At 36.6% G+C, this 18130-nt stretch overlaps 1 protein-coding gene and 1 long non-coding RNA gene across 2 annotated transcripts in view; one reads left to right on the forward strand and one right to left on the reverse strand.

Annotated features, from left to right (window-relative positions):
- The window catches only part of LOC123866960, a 179522-nt gene that overhangs the window by 3820 nt on the left and 157572 nt on the right, over positions 1–18130 (reverse strand). The window contains exons 4-6 of the mRNA XM_045908767.1: positions 14464–14542; positions 13462–13630; positions 59–406 (exon numbers count right to left, since the gene is read on the reverse strand). Of these exons, the coding sequence (XP_045764723.1) occupies positions 59–406; positions 13462–13630; positions 14464–14542 (596 nt within the window). The remainder of the gene's footprint in view (positions 1–58; positions 407–13461; positions 13631–14463; positions 14543–18130) is intronic.
- Positions 2608–15995, forward strand: LOC123866989. The gene is made up of 3 exons (XR_006796302.1): positions 2608–2704; positions 4067–4071; positions 15964–15995. It is a non-coding gene; the product is annotated as an uncharacterized LOC123866989 (long non-coding RNA).

The following is an 18130-nucleotide window of genomic DNA, read 5'->3' on the forward strand; positions in this document are numbered from 1 at the left end:
TCATCAATTATAAGTACTAAACTGAAAAAAAAACCATCCAAAGCTGGATGCTACATACCCTGGGAATGGTCTCTTGAGCTTCCTCTGCGCGTTAGGCCGGGATCGCTTCCTCAGTTCATTGGGTCGTAAGTCGTAAAATCTCGGGTTGTTGCGAATCGGGTTCTTCTGGACTCGTCGCGGATTCGAATGCAGGTCGTAGGATTTCGGGCTCAGCACAGGATTGCTCGTGACGTCATTCGTCCTAGGATCGTCCTCTTCCCTGCTGACACTTGGAACTGTGATCTCATTGATCTTTCCCATACGTTGGTACCTTCGGCGAAGGTTTTTCAGTTTCGACTGAGGAACCTTCTTCAGTTTCGTTTGGCAGATGAATTGTCGGGGTTCGAAGCAGCTCTTCGGTGCCCACCTGTAAATAAAAATGTAAGGGACTTTGAATAAAAAGGTTCGATCGGACCGCGCGCCAGAAGGATTATGGAATGAGGAGTTTAAACAGAGAACTGTAGAGTTGCTAAGCTGCTATAATGTCCAGTTGGATCTAGGACTTCTGTAGACTGATGGTATCATAATATTTTGATTTGAGGATGCATATAATTATTAGGTGTCGATTTACCCAAAGGAGTATAAACGCTGCGCCAGTGTACCTATGTAGATAGTCAGTAGCTGTACCGCTACGGCGTACGTACTGTGTCTTTATCACAAACTAGCGACCCGCCCCGGCTTCGCACGGGTGGACACTACCACGAAAAATCCTATCTATTTTCCGGGATAAAAATAGCCTATACGGATTCGGAAGAATCCCTCTAAGTAATGGTAAAAGAAATTTTGAAATCGGTCCAGTAGTTTTTGAGCCTATTCAATACAAACATACGAAAATACATAGTTTTCCTCTTTATAATATTAGTATAGATATAGATGACAAAACTGTGAACATGAACAAATGAAAAAATGTGAACGTACGACCATAACCCAAACATCTCAAGGGCAAAAAGTATTTTAGCATTTTTAGCTCTATCTATCGCTAGTAATTGATATTAGTGATATTAGCATTAGCATCTATACTAATAAATAAAATTGGAGTGTCTGTCTGTAATTTCGAAATAACTACCTCATATTAAGCTCATATGGTTATTTGAACGATACCAACACTGAATCACACGTTTTTAAAATTTTTGTCTGTCTGTCTGTCTGTCTGTCTGTCTGTCTGTCTGTCTGTTTGAAAAGGCTAATCTTTGGAACGGCTGAACCGATTTTGACGGGATTTTCACAGACAAGTAGAGGATTGACCAGGGCGTAAAATAGGCTACTTTTTTAACCGACTTTCGAAAAGGGAGTTGTGTTTTTCTACCTATGTACACCGAAATCTCCGAGATTTCTGAACCGATTTGCGTAATTTTTTTTTTAATCGATAGAGGAACTGTGTGACATTGTTTCATAAAAAAATTGGATTCCAACTCCTCAATCCTGATGCTGCAGGGGATCTGGCCAATCCACGCGGGCGAAGCTGCGGGCATCAGCTAGTAATAAATAAGTACGAGACACGAGTTTCGTGTATATAATAGTTGACTAGTTGAATGAACTTCCTCTAGGCAGTAAATGTAATTCTTATTATAATCGATCGTTGTTACCAATTAGTGGACAACCGATATTCAAAAATACTTATTAAAGAGTTTCCACGGGATTTGTCGTTTGTACACGATCAAATTCATATATACTTCTTTAAGTACTAAAACTGAACCGCGATGTTTTGAACACGTGGCGCCATCTAGTTTCATAAGGATAAACTAATATCTATCTCTGAGTACGAACTTATAAGCTTGTGGCATGGTCGGAAAAAGGTGGAAAAGGTTGAGAAATTATTGGAAAGGTGAATAAAACTGGTTAAGTGCGAGATGGACTCGCATACGAAGGGTTCCGTACCATCGAAGAAGATATTTTAATATTTTATGTGCAACACAGCAACTTATTGACAACAGATCTCTCTTTATTTGATTGAGTAAATAATTTTTTTTTGTGAGCACTTTTTAATTTTTTTTGTGATGTAACCACAAATTATCTGTTTTCGGATTTATTTCTTTACTTGTGCTATAAGAACCTACCCAGCAAATTTCGTGATTCTAGGTCAACGGGAAGTACCCTATATGTTTTCTTGACAGACACGACGGACGGATGGACAGATAGACAGACAATAAAGTGATCCTATAAGGGTTTTTTCTTTTTGAGGTACGGAACTCTAAAAATAATAATTTTCGCCTGGACGTGATTTTTTCCTTCGGTATGGTAAACCTGGAGATTGGCATAGATAGGCATTATAATTATGCTAGCTAGGAATGTATTAGCTCTGCCTGACCAGAAATATAAAAAACTTGCACTGCACAACAGGTACTAAAAGCCTTGGTAATAGGCAAATTAGATCCACTTCACATTAATAGTTTTTTAAAATTTCTGGTCAGGCTATACTTTATTTAAATGCAGTCATTGATAGTAAACTCTTAGAACTATACATACGAATAATGAACTAAAAAATCAATCAACCGCGACTCAGACTCGCACACGAAGGGTTCCGTACCATTTATTTTTATTTTCATGGCAAACATTTAGAAAATTTTATTATTTGTTATATAGATTTGTTGTTATAGCGGCACTAGAAATACATGTTTAAGAAAAAATTTAACTCCTTACCTATCACGGTTCATGAGTTACAACCGTTACAGACAAACAGACGGATAGACGGACGGACAGACGGACTGCGGAGGCTTAGTAATCGACATCCTTCGTGTACAGAACCCTAAAAAAACGAGGCCTTGTGATCTCAGTTTGGCATTCTTTTGTCATCTCATCACGGATTCAACGGTCGAATTACAAACGTTCAAACTGAATACCAATACTGCTCCACTTAGTTTTCTAAGTAGTCAGCGCTCAGCAGACGACCGCTAAGCGCTAAGTATATCATTATAAAGTACTTGTAGTACAATAGTTACCACCCAGCAAGTAACAGGCGAGGACAATCGATGCAAAACGGTTTAATCAGATCAATTGAGAAAGGTGATTGTAAACTCGCGTCTCGTCGTAAATGCGAATTGGCGTGTGGGTCAACTCGTTTGACATTTAATTTACACTCTTTGAAAAGATGATACAATGAATAAAGTAACGCCCAGAATTTGTAACATATTTCAAACCAGTACCTAATGACGTTTGGGGACAAGTCGAGATGGCAATCGGGGTGGGGACGCCGGGCACACCCGCACATCACCCGCGCTATTCCGCACGAGTTCCAGTTTGGAACATTTTTCTGAACTGGAACCCATTCCCTCCCGAATTCCCTCCCGCCATACCCCGATTGCCATGTCAACCTGTCGCGTACTATAGATCTATAGAAAAGTTATAACAATGATACATTTTTTAGTTATCTTAATCGTCATCATCATCGTTAACAGATAGACGTTTAAGGCTGGACATAGATATGCCACGGAATGGTAGGGACACGGCATGCTCTAGCGAGCGTCTCGTCTGAATCCAGTGGCTCCGTGCGACTCGTTTGATGTCGCCTGTCCAGTGGAAGTGGTAGCCACCTTCCGTACCACCTAAGTTCCTCTACTGCCCACTAGATGGAGCCACACACATGTGTAAAGTCGCCATTCTAACAGTTTGCAACCCCCAATAGGTTTTTCCTATTCCTTGCCGTGCCCTATTCATTGCCGTTTCAGCTTCATTACTCTGGTCCTCCTCTAATCTCCTCATTTCTGTATTGATCACGTATACAAACTCCAAGTATAAGCTCTCTCCATCGCCTGCTGAGTGACTCTAAGCTTTCTTAGGCGCTTATTTCATGAATTTAAAATTGTATTATTTTACTAAACACTTAAAATATAATTCTTAGAATAACAACGCAGATAATGGCTCTTCAAAAAAATGCCATATAGGTAGGTGTACCTTCTATGGTAAACCTGTCTGTTGTCATCAATAAAAATATACACATTGTAATGTCATATTTCCGGCCGCCATTGTTGAAAGTGAAGCATTGGCTCTGCGTAAAAAATATTCTATAAATTCAATTTACACAAGTTAGTAGTGGTTGGTGCGATAAAAACTTAGAATATTATGTGATTCACAAGTGAAAACGTTTTCAAAGCAAAAGGAGTGGAGGAAATATAAAATTTTTTGTGTTTTAGTGAAATCCGTTACAAGATCGAAATGTCAACAAAAATCGATGAAAACTGTTGAAAACGCCACAAATATTACGATAAATACAGACTATTTCTTATAAAATCTACTTAAATAATATAAAAATACATAAATATAGTGGCAAAAGAAGATAATATGAGACTTTTCGTGTTTTAGTGAAATCCATTACAAGGTTAAAATGTCAACAAAAACGACCGAAAACATCACAAATATTACGATACATAAAGACTAATGCTGTGAAAATTTATTTAAATAGCATAAAAGTATTAAAATAGTGCCAAGACAAGAAAATACTAGACTTTTTGTGTTTTAGTGACATTCGATACAACTCTGTTACAACTGGAAATTAAGTTCATAGTGCCAACTTTAAAGAAAATTATATAAAAAATAAGAAAGCTGGGGACTAAACCTATTAAAAACTGATATAATAACTGATATAATAAGTGATTAATTAAACTAAAAACAATTAAAAGTGTATAATAAAACATTCTAAGTTTTCAAATTGTGAAGGTGGGCAAAAAATAAAATTGGACTCATAACGTCACGTTACATCTCTGTGGGTACATCATACACAACATCAAACCAACTGAATATTCCAGTTCAATATTTCACCGACATGCTTAAGTGAATCGCTGGCTCAGTTAAACTAAGCTCGGATTACTATACCTAAACAACAAGAACCCTGGTTCGAATCCCAGTGACAAAAAAAAAAAAAAAAAAAAGAAGTTAAATAAAGGAACGAATTATAAAAAAAGAAAAAAAAAAAAAAAAAAAAAAAAAGAAAAAAAAAAAAGAAAAAAAAGAAAAATAAAAAAAAAAAAAAGAAAATCTTATCTTCCAGGGTTCTTACTTATCAACGAGCATACAGGGTACACATTCAGCAGCGCGATTCTATAAAAGTCTACAATCATGGAGGACATTAAACGTATACTTAAAACTATTCAAAATGACATCAGCGAAACTAAAGAAGGCATAAAGAACAGTGAATCTAACGTTCTAAGGAAATTGGATGAAAAGTTCGACGATATGCAGATAAAACTACAAACACTGGAAATTACAGTTCAATCACAAGAATATAGACTAGACTTCATAGAAAAGCATATTAGAGCAAGAAATATTCTCATTTTCGGTATAGAAGAAAAAGAGCGGGGCTATGATGACCTACAAAGAACAATACTTCAATTATTTAATTCAACTATGAAAATAAGCTGCACAGCGCAAGAAATCGAATATATGAGAAGAAAAGGCAGAAAAAGTGAAAAACCAAGGCCAATTATGGTGACTCTCACTACACTCGGAAGAAAAATAGAAATTTTACGACACAGAAAAACGCTGGACTCGTCTAGTTATTATATAAAAGAAGATTTCCCGCCTAAAGTATTAGAGAAAAGAAAAGAATTGCAAGAAAAAGTTAGACAGGAGAAAGATAAAGGAAATAGAGCATTCATAAAATACGATAAATTAATAATACTTCCACAAAAAGAAAAATACCAAAAACCTCGTAATAATAAACGCAACCTATCAATATCTCCTCCAAATGTTCAAAACAGCTATACAAGAAAAAACAATGAAAATAAAACTACATCCCTACAGAAAAAAAATACCCTCACGTCGTACTGGACTCCTACCCAAGCGATAAACCCTACACGAAACGAAAACTTCTTTTCTCCAGAGCCATCTACAAGCTTCCAAACAAATGTTCAAGATGATTAGCAATTACAACAAAGGAGCCCTCTCCCTCCTCCAACACGGTTGGTCACCGAGGAGGAGTATGACCAAAACCCTCCAGTTATACTCTCCCGAATAAATAAAGATCCATCTCAAAATTTATCTTTAAAAATTTGCACATATAATGTAAGGTCGCTCTCATCTATGGAAAGACTCTTAGAATTACAATATGCACTACAAAAAATTCAATTTGATATATTAGCCTTAGCAGAAATTAAAAAGGAAGGATGCAATATCGAAGAGTACCCTGACTACATATTTTACTACAAAGGCGAAATAGCGGGACTACATGGAGTAGGATTCATAGTAAAGAAAAAGCATAAAAGTAGTATTGTTAGCTTCTCCGGACTTTCAGATAGAGTAGCAATGCTGCGGATGAACTTTAATAACACACCCATCTCCATTATCCAAGCCTACGCTCCCACAGAAAATTCAAGTGAAGAAGAAATTACCCAATTTTACAAAACACTAAATAAAGCACACGACGTGGCAGATAAAAATATTATATTATTAGGAGACTTCAATGCTAAAATTGGAAAACCGAGAAAAAACGAAAAGATGATTATGGGAAATTATGGCTACGGCTCAAGAAGTAAAAGAGGAGAACTTCTAATATCGCATGCTTTCGAACATAAACTCTGTATAGCCAACACATATTTTAAGAAAAAGGAAAACCGCCGCTGGACCTGGATGTCACCAGATGGAAACACAAAAAACGAAATAGACTTTGTACTGACAAATCTTATCAAGCAGATAAAAAATATTGAAGTACTTAATAATTTCGAATTCCCATCAGATCATAGATTAGTAAGAGCTACATTGGAACTAAAAAGTACCAAAAAATCCAGAAAATCATACAAAACGACACTTCCGCTTCCTAATAACAATTTTGAAATAGAAACTTATCGAAAGAATTTAAAAATATCTCTAAGCCAATTGGAAGGCAGAAATCTCATCGAAGAAAATTTAACAGTACAGTCTTACTACGATGCCCTAGAAAACGCAATAAAAACAAGCCTTGAACCCAAATCTAAACAAAGTAAACTAAAAAGGGACATTTTAAGTGAAGGAACCAAGACGCTTATAAAAAGACGTACTGAACTACTAACAAAAGAACATAAAGATAAGGACACAAAAAAAGAACTAAGTAACCTATTCAAAATCTCAAACAGAGCGGTAAGAAAGGATTATGAAGATCACAGGAGAAATATAATCGAAAAAAATCTAGCAAAATATAGAAGTTACAAAAGAGCTCAAAAGGAACTAAAAACACACAAAAATTGGATCCAAGCTCTAAACTCGGGTACAAAAGAAATAAAAAACAGAACAGAATTAATGGACTGTGCTACTAAATTTTACAAAGATTTGTACTCCAAACAAGGACGAGAACAAAATACCACCAGTCAAGACTTAGATGAAGAGACAAGTGACGAATTGGAACCAATTAGTGAAATTGAGACTTTTGAACATATAAAAGCACTAAAAAATGGGAAAAGTGCAGGTCCAGACAACATCCAAAACGAATTAATAAAACTTGCAGCCCAACAATTAACTACCCCTCTGACTTTATTATTCAACTTAATTTTAAATACAGGACAAGTGCCTATTCAATGGACCTATTCGGAAATTACTTTAATATATAAAAAAGGAGACCCACTTGACATTTCAAACTATAGACCGATTAGTCTCCTTTCAAATCTCTACAAACTTTTTACATCCATTCTTTCTAGTAGAATCGGTCCCCAAATCGACAACTTCCAACCTAAAGAGCAAGCTGGTTTTCGCTCGGGATTCAGCACTATAGACCACATACACGTGATGGAACAACTTATTGAAAAACATAAAGAATTTAATAAACCTCTATATATCGCCTTCGTAGACTATACGAAGGCATTCGATAGTATTTCACATGAGTCCATCTGGAAAGCCCTAAAAACATGTAATATTAACAAGAAGTATATTGATATATTGAAAAATACATACAAAAATAGTAAAAGTAGATTAAAACTTGAAGTCTGCGGAGAGGAAATAAGCATCTGCCGAGGTGTTAGACAAGGGGACCCAATTTCCCCAAAACTATTTATAGCAGTTTTGGAGAATGTCATCAAAAAAATTGATTGGAATCATGAGGGAATCAAAATTTCTGGACAATATTTGAGTCACTTAAGGTTTGCAGATGATATAGCACTTTTTGCCGAATATAGCAATAAACTCGAAAAAATGATAAATTTGCTAGATACGGAGAGCAGAAAAGTTGGGCTTGAAATGAACATAAGCAAAACTAAAGTAATGACCAACAGTACACCAAACGCAATCCTTTTAAACAACACCCAATTGGAATATGTAGACTCATACTTATATCTCGGAAAACAAGTTTCATTCAGCCCTAGGAGCGGAGAAGAAGAAGTGGAGAGACGAATAAATATAAGCTGGAATAAATACTGGACACAAAAGGAGATAATGAAAGGGAAATATCCACTAAACCTAAAAAGAACAGTTATAGACACATGTATACTTCCCTGCCTCACCTATGCCAGTCAAACGTGGGTTTTCACTAAGAATATTAAAAATAAAGTCGTAACATGCCAAAGGGCAATGGAAAGAAGTATTCTAAATTTACGGAAAATACAGAAGGTAAAAAGTGAAGAAATAAGAAGAAAGACAAAACTAACGGACGCTCTAACACACGCTCTAAAGCTAAAATGGAAGTGGGCAGGACATGTCTCGAGAATAACGGATGACCGATGGACTTTACAAACAACTATATGGCCAGGGCCAAAAGGCAAGAGGAAAGTAGGTAGACCAAAATCGAGATGGTCTAACGATATAGTACAGATAGCAGGGAAGAATTGGCTTAAAACAGCAAAAAGCAGAGAGAAATGGCGGGAACTGGAGGAGGCCTATACCCAATGAGGGGCCCTTATCAAAACAGAATTATAAATACGATTATATATAAGTAAATATGTAAAAAAATAAATTTGTAAATAACTACTAATTAACTAACACATAAATAAACATAACTTACACACATAAATACACACGCATACTTTTATACAATACGCTTATACGCTTACACAACACATACACACACACACACACACACACACACACACACACACACACACACACACACACACACACACACACACACACACACAACGATTAACATACTAACAAATAAAATAGAATAGACATTAGAATAGATTAAATTAATTCGAAACTATGTAAATACTAGTAATTGATAAGGAAAATAAAGGCTTAATAATAATAATAATAATAATAATAATAATAATGTCATAGACCCATCATAGGCCTAATCAAATCAATTGAGCGAGGCAATGTAGGAAAACTATTCACATCTAATAATATAAATTGACGCGACGGTCAACTACTTTGACATTTAATTTACACTTCGCTTCCAAGTACTCAGGGGCATGTTTGTCACATATTGTCCATTGTTCGCCTCGGATCTAAATTAGAAATCTGACTCTCACAAATACCTACTGCACACTGGTAATCATAATAAACATGTTGGATTTATAGGCGCTCCTTGAAAATTCTGAGAATACATTCGTATGTCATGTCTACATTGTATTTTTAATCTTTGGAATCATCTGAACAGTATATTTTTATGTTTTTGGGGTCACAGTATGACACGTTATTATTTTTGGGGGCTATAATTAATTTTAATTACATAGCTAAAAGATGACCCCTTTTCGTAGTGATACTTAGTTAAAATCTTGGAGACACTACTTTTTATCCCGAATAACCAAAGGATTCCCTCAGGATTTGAATTTTTAAAATGACTAGCTGGTGAACAAAACGTTGTAATTACACCACTGATCAAAATACTTTTTTTTTCTTTGATACGAAAGTTTTTGACCCACTGAATACAAATCCAAGCAAAACGGACTAAAAAACTGTACTGAAATTGATTCCAAAGTTCGCGATTTCGATCAAAACGGTATAATTCAGTAAGGTTTCAGAAGCTTTCGTCCAGTTTTTTGCTCCACCTGTATCTGAAATTTTATTTCGTGTAAATTACACCGCTTTGTTTGCCAGCTCCGGTCAATAATGTCAATACGCTTGATTTATTCCCTGTAATTACTACAACACTGTGACACACGATTTATCACACGTCCCTCAAATCCAATCACATCCCCCTTTCCCTAAATTCGTTTCGGATTACAGCAATCCCAAAAAATCGGTCAAGCGTGAGTCGGACTCGCACATGAAAAGTTTCGTACCATTGTACTAGAAATAACACTTTTTAATTTTTTTTTAAGTTTTCATGCAGGCCATTTTGAAATTTTTATTATTTACTGTTATAGCGGCAATAAAAGTGCACTTTCTGTTAAAAAAATTCAACTCTCTGCCTTTTACGATTCACGAGATACAGCCCGCTGACAGACAGACGTACGGATTGACGGACGAACGGAAATCGGAGGGGAGCGGAGTGGTACTAGGGTCCCGTTGGCACCCTTCGTGTACGGAACCCAAAATGAGTTTACCAGCCACATGGCCATCTGCGATCAGGAATTAAGGTTATTAAGGCTACACAATGGCCCGATGGGCGATTTCAACACTTACGCCGAAATATTGCGCATAAAACTTTATTACGTTTCGCAGTATAGCCCTTTGTTAAACAATAGTGGTTAACCAATCGGTTTTATTTTAATATTTCGGGTGCCACAAGTTTAAAGCGCCGGCGAGTTATTCGTATATCGCTGCGTTTTTTACTTTTTAGACTTGAGTGCATAGGTACCTAATACTAAAAATCTTTGACTTCGAAACTGACGCCATTTTACCTACCTAGTAGTTAATTAAGTAAGTATAAGGAAGATCTAAAACACTGGGGATTTAGAAAAACTGGTGTATTTAAAAAGTTTGCTACGTAAGACCAAAACCTTGTCCCTACATAGCATAGCATTCATTTCTTTTAAACATTGGCTTTACAGAATCCCCGTGTTTTTTGGTGATAACTAAAAACGACTTTTTGTAAGTAACCGCTTTTTAGAAAAAGGACCGCAGAAAAGTACCTACCTAAATCAATTTTCCAAATAACAAAAATAACCTTAAATATCTATGCAGTATGCACTCACACACATTTTACGACCCAAAAGCGCTAGTAAAAGTTTACTTGAATAAAAATATATTCTATTCTATTCCCACTTAAATCTCGTTTTTCAATTCTTGAGTTTTTTTTTAAATTATTATCTTCGTCAATGTTTGGGCGCGACTGCGATAAAAACTTTTAACAATTTTATCAAACAGCGTATTTAACATGCACATAACGCCATCTGTTATTGAGTAGCGAGACTTTTAATAGCGCTACAATTTAACGACTTAAATAGTAAAACAAACAGAATCTCATAACTTGTTCCGTGGTTCTCGTTCCATAGTTGGTTTTATTGGAATGAATTCCAAAGTTTAGTGGTTTAGGGTCGTGAATCCGCAGTGTGTCAGCGGCTTATTCTGTTCGCTTCCCTCCGACCTTGATTCCCCCTCGTTTCGTATTGTCACGAAATGGACATTTTGCTCACAACTCAATGCTAAAATTATCATAAAATAAATAGTATTACATTCTTAAAAGCTTCATGTTATTTATATCTATTGTACCTAGTACCTCGGTACTTATTACAATGGTTTACGTAGAATACCTAAATGTACCTAGGTACCTACTATAATTTCAGAAAATGAAAGTTTTATATATACCTATTATAAGATATTATCATAATTATGTATACACTATACATCATGATCAACCCATCACTATCTCACTACTGAGAATGGATCTCCTCTCAGAATAAACAGGGTATAGTACCTAAGTACTTAGGATACCTACCTACCTAGGATTCAGTTCGTAAGTAGGTAGATACGAATTCGACTATCATTTTTCTATTTTTTATTTTTAAAGCAAACAGAAAAAGGACGTTAGCCTCCTATTTAGTGCGGGATTCGATCCTGCGCAGTACACCTTTGACTTTCCTAAGTTATACAGTTTACCAGTTAAGCAATTAAATAAACGGTGACGAAAAACATCGTCAAACTTATGCCTAGCTAATGATTTTCGTTGTTTTGAAAGGAAGTTTCGTAACTATTATAACACGCAATAACCGATTAGTTTTTGCGTAGTTAACTGCGTAACCTACGCAGGGCTTTCTAATAGTTTTATAGACTAACCATAAAGATGTACTTAAGTTTCGTTATTAAGGTAAACACGTAAAAGGGACATTTATGTGTTAACATAAAGATATAAACGTTAAATATCTAAAGTTCCGCTAACATAAATAAAACTAGAAGCTTAAAAGCTCTTCAGAATTGACATTTATATGGTATACATTAGCGAGGGTGATTTATTTTCTCTTGTGTCATGACATTTAAAGTTTCGCGACCGTTAGGTACATTTAACATAATATATTCATATCACTTTATTATTACGAGGTGATATGAATATATTGGCGTTGATAAAAAAGATCAAAATATGTTCGTACATCAATTTTTTTACACCTCAAATTATTTATTTATAATATTTTGTTTGGGTAGTTTTTCAAAAAATCTATGTAAGTCAGAAGCTATTTTTATAATCTAAATCCATGCAGACTAAGTCGCGGGCATCTGCTAGTGCTTAATAAAAAGCAATGATGAGGTCTAGGTTGGAGTGCGCTTGCCTAGATATGCCTATTAACTCTTGCCTTGGAACTTAGGTTATAAGTACATACGTGTGGCAGGGAATGGACACCGAAAGGGCATTTCACACTAAAGGTTAACGCACACTTATCCGAGCTGAATGCGTCGAAAGAGTCGAACGAAACGAATTTTAGAATTCTCTATATGAAATCAACTTCCGATTCGGACGATTCGACGCGGGGAAGTGTGCGAAGTTTCATGAGATTTCATATACAGGATTCTAAAATTCGTTTCATTCGGCTCGTTCGACGCGTTCGGCTCGGATAAGTGTACGTTCACCTTTAGCGGTCCGTATCAGTAACGTTGAGCATAACCTTTCGTTTCGCGCGAGTATCTAGATTGAATTAATTGAACCACGTAAGGGTACCAACATTTTTACACAGTTTTCCTCTGTTTTGTGGTAAACTGTGACTGAGGAACTTTTTGAATTTTCTCAGCACACTCTTCAAAGTTATCAGATAACATAAGCAGGCAATATTGTCAAGATGATGAGGCATATGCTTTTTAACCGACTTCGAAAAAAGGAAGAGGTTCTTAATTCGTCGGAATTTTTTTTTTTAATGTATGTTAGGTTTTTGTTTGCAGGTGGTCCCATATAAATTTGGTGAAGATCTGATGAATATCTTCGGAGATGGAGAACAGAACTCCTCAATGGATAGCAGTAAATTGCTCGCGATCAGTGTAATAGCTTAGTAAACAGTAGGGTTTTAACTGGGCATAGCATATTATAGTACAGTGGGGCCACTAAAAATTGTGAAATAAAAAATTTTCAAAGTCGGTTTTTGAAGTCGGTTTTATTTTTCTTTTGAAATTTTTTTATAGAGAGGCATACGACTAGGGTAACGTTAAGTGCATAGCTACCTGTAGAGAAGCTCTGGCGACATGGCTATACACTGAAAGTGCAGTTCTTTAGGTGATAGCTTCTTCATCTTGGAGAAGGACTGGTAGTGCATCTGGCGCAGCTCGCCGCCCCACTTCCACGCGCGCGCCGGGTAGTCGTAGATGCCGCCGATCCACCGGCTGGCTCTCGCTGGAATACCAGAACGAAAGCATGATTCATGGTTCATCCAAACTATCCTACCACAGAGTAAGGGTAGTATGTTATTATTATCAACTAAAGATTCGACGAAGCCATCTAGGCAGAGCAATCGTGCGGTGAGGGAGCGACCCGAGACGGCCCCAGTCATTCTGGGACCTATATGGCAGAGTCATGGCAGTGTCGTTGTGGTCGTCATTTACCATGAGATCAAAGGTGTTGAAGCACTGTGATTACCTGTACCTACCTTATACTGTGATTCTTTGACGACCTGTTAGTGCACGCTGTGGCTTAATATAACGGGGCTTGTGGCTTATAATATCGTGCGGGGCGCTGCCGCGACGCGCAGTTCAGCTGCAGTTCAATTGGAGTGCGTGGGCACCTTAAGGGTTCACCGTTTGACATCCGGTGTGCTAATTTGAACTAGGTCAGGTAGGGGCTTCGGCGTAGCTATGTACCTCCCTACCGAGTACCGGCAAAGCCATACTACCAAGCGCTCACTCGTAGCTTTCTCTACACTGCACAGAAGCTGATTAGTCGTATGTTTTCCAGTTACCGCGCGCTTCCATCTTAGATTGCATTGTCATGGTGGGATAACACTGAAGTACACTAATTCACATAGTCAGCGAATAACACAAAATAAATACTTCTTAAGACGACAAACATTTTTTCTTAACGTCCGTTATTCGTTTCGTATTTTTTCATGCAATAAATGTCATAGCTTGCATACGGGCGCGCAAGTAACTGTCTTTTTCAGGAACAGTAGAAAAAAAAATCTGACTTTTCGGATCTTACTACTTAGTCTAGATTATATCATTTATACTTACTGACAGTCTCTTTATTGAGGTAGTTTCGTAGGTTTCTGTCTTCCCACCGCGCGGGCACCGACAGGTTGCTGTCTCGGTCCTGTAACAAACAACCAACGTTTTAATCCTTCAGTTTAGTTAAAATCTGTTTTAGAATGAACAGGTAAAACCCTTTCATATGATACGGACGGACAGACAAACAGACAGATAGATAGACAGACAGACAAGAAAGTGATCCTATAAGGGTTCCGTTTTTCCTTTTTAGATACGGAACCCTAAAAAAAGATGAAACTTGATTAATAAGTCGCCGTTAAAATAACCGTGACCGAGGATTATCAGCAAATAAATGCGAAATAAAAAAGGAAATTAGGAAGACATATTTTTATTGATAATATGTTGAAGATTAAAGACATTTACTAATGCTTGTATTTTATATCCATAAATAATCGTTTATTTTTAAATAACACGCCCACGGAATAGATAAGCTGTGTATTAGTTAGTTTAGCTATTATATTCTCAATCTTTGCGTCGCGCGTCGCAAACTCGCAACACCTTGACACGTCTAAATGTTTGATCAATGTGACTGATGAATTAACACGCTAACCCACTTTTAATGGCTTATTTTTATATACAAAATAAAGAGAAGAAGTTACGTTTAGTTTTTGTTAATCGGTACCAATCAATTAATAAAAAAATATAATATTGACCTTTTTCTATAAACTGTATTGGAGCTTATTTAAGAGTATTGCCATTTATGTTTGCACATTAATTTATTATTAGGGCGTATAGTAGGAGTCACTTTAATAAAAATACAAGTAGCGAGCAAACAATGGGTTGCAAACAAATTGCAGCACCGGAGGAACAGCCAATGAATTGCAATTTTTTTAGGAATTTTGAAGATATCCATGTTAAAATCAAGTCAAATGACAATTTTTGGTTTAAAAATGAGAAAAATTATAATTTCTAGTTATTTAAATCGTTATATTCCAAGAAAACCTCCTCCATCATATTCTCAACTTATCACTGACCCACTACCTGAGCAAGGATTTCCTCGCAGAATGAGATAGATTTCGGCTATTATGAACTTCTACTATTATTTGATTAATTAGAGCGGTCGCGACCCGCCGCAATTAGTAATACGATGCAGAGAGAGAGAGAGAGAACTGTTAATCAGGCTTCTATGACGATGTACTCCATTTGAGATATACCTATTAGGTATATATCTCACACTAGAAGATGCCCGCGACTTCGTCCGCGTGGATTTAGGTTTTTGAACAACCCCTTGGGAACTGTTTGATTTTCCGGGATAAAAGTTGCCTATATCAATAACAGGGATATAAGCTACCTCGGTGCTAAATTTCATACAAATCGGTTAAGCGGATGGGTTTTTGGGAATCCCGTGGGAACTCTGATTTTCCGGGATAAAAAGTAGCCTATGTCCGTCCCCGGGATATAAACTAACCCTGTACCAAATTTCGTCAGAATCGGTTAAACTGTTGAGCCGTGAAAGGTAGCAGACAGACAGACAGACAGACAGATAGACAGATAGACAGACAGACGGATAGACAGACACACTTTCGCATTTATAAATATTAGTATGGATTACGGGAAGACAAAACAAGACGGTAATGAGAATTCAACAAAGTTGAAGTATTCAGGCGTTTCCTGTTGTGTTTCACCTGCGGTTGCACTAAGCGGTGCTTTATGATAATTTTGTGTGTATGAAATAAAAATAAGTAGGTAAGCAGGTGCCTTTTACTGAGAGAAATTTCCTGACGTTTCTTCTGATTTCCCTTTCTAAAGGGAGAACTTTCCTTTCCGTGTGGGAAGAAACGAATTTCACAGTTTTCTGATTCGGTAGGTAGGTAAGGGTTCTTTCTTTTGAAAGAATCAGAAGAAAATTTTTCATTTGGGTCAGTTACAGTATAACTCGCTCATTTTTTGAGCAAAGAGCAGAAATGACCGACACACATACATACTTGTAGCTCAAAGGATTAGCAAGCAGAAATGGCAGTGGGCAGATCTCATGTCTGTTGCAAAGCCGACGGATGATGGGAATTGGCAGACGTGTTCTGGAGTGGAGATCGAGTACCGGTAAGTGTACTGTAGGACGATCTCCACTCCAGCCCGTCCCACTCCAGCCCGCTGGGTGGCGTGGTTAAGAAAAGCCGGGGACCATGTCTGGTGACGTGCTCTCAAAAAGACTTTAACCAGCAGTGGACGCTTGCAGGCTGATGGATCGCATTGATTTGGATTGTATAATTTTTTTTTAGGTATGAAAGTAATTGAAATGTATATTAAAACTATCTACCTAATTTTATTTAATCTTTACTAACTTACCTCGTATAAACGCAATACAAGTACATAGTAGCCAGGCCGTAGATAAATTACCCATGGCCTGGCTATTACTTTTTTAACCGACTTCCAAAAATGAGGTGGTTTTCAATTAGGCCCGTTTTTTTATAGTTTAAAACAGTAGGATTCAGAAACATGCTAACGTATTTGAGTAAAGTAATTCTCAAACAAAATAATTTCTTACAACATTCTACGGTTATTCAAAAGAAAACATTGTACCTTACTTGTGAAACAGTGATGAAAAAGTTTTAAGATTTGCAACCTTAAAAACTTGCCTCTCATTGCAATTTAAACCTAAAACTAAATAAAGATAGAGTTTAAAACTGTTTAAGCAAACAATTGTCGTAAACATAGTAGGTTCCTAGAATACCGATAGTCATACCTAATTGAGTTGTTCGTTTCAATACAAAGAAGCCGATAGGCTCTTTAGAGATGGTAAATATTAGCTTAAGAACTAAAGTGGGACAATTGCCAATGACGGGAGACCCTGATGACATCATGATTGTGGTTAGGAGAATTCTGATGACAATATTGATTTAACGAGATCATAGGAAAGCGATGCTGTACGCACTGTACTGTTGCACGTAGGTGCATGGGCGTAGCTTGTTTGCAAGAGAAATAATGAATGAAATCAAATCGACTAATGAAAATAGACTAGGAATACTAGTATATCATGGGCATAATTTCCTATATATAAATGTGAGATGTATTTGTTTGTTGGCTGGCTTACTATTGGCTACAACGTATTGTTGCAACAACAATACCATAAATTCACCCAATCACAATGATTGCGATTATAATAATGATTGATGCAGTTTTCCCGCAATCGAGCAGCAGAAACGTTAACAGGGCTCTCTCCGTCACTTACTCCATACAATCGTAGTTCCAATTTCATTTGAATATCAAGCAACCACAGTCCATGAAATTTTGCAGACATATTCTAGAAACTAATATCTGTGCCTGAGGTGTTTTAGATTTTTCTAAAAATATGTAGTTTTAAAATTACAGCGGACCGCGTAACTTTGAAACCGAATATTTTAACAGAAATCTGGAAATCCACAGGCATAGATATTAGTTTCTAGAATATGTCTGCAAAATTTCATGGAATTTGGTTGCCAAATGAAATTGGAACTAGTTTGTATGGAGCGAGTGACGGAGAGACCCCTTTTAAAACGATGAAATCGAAAGCGGTGAAGGCTTTACACTTTTTCCCACATCTCTCATCTGATCTCGTCTGATATCGCGATTCGTGACATAGAATAAATTTGTTAGTTGGCCTAAATTGTAATTTGTAGGTGACACACATTCTTCAAATTACCATCATGACTCATGA

Source organism: Maniola jurtina, chromosome 7, assembly GCF_905333055.1.
Source record: "Maniola jurtina chromosome 7, ilManJurt1.1, whole genome shotgun sequence".
NCBI classification, from domain to species: Eukaryota; Metazoa; Arthropoda; class Insecta; order Lepidoptera; family Nymphalidae; genus Maniola; species Maniola jurtina.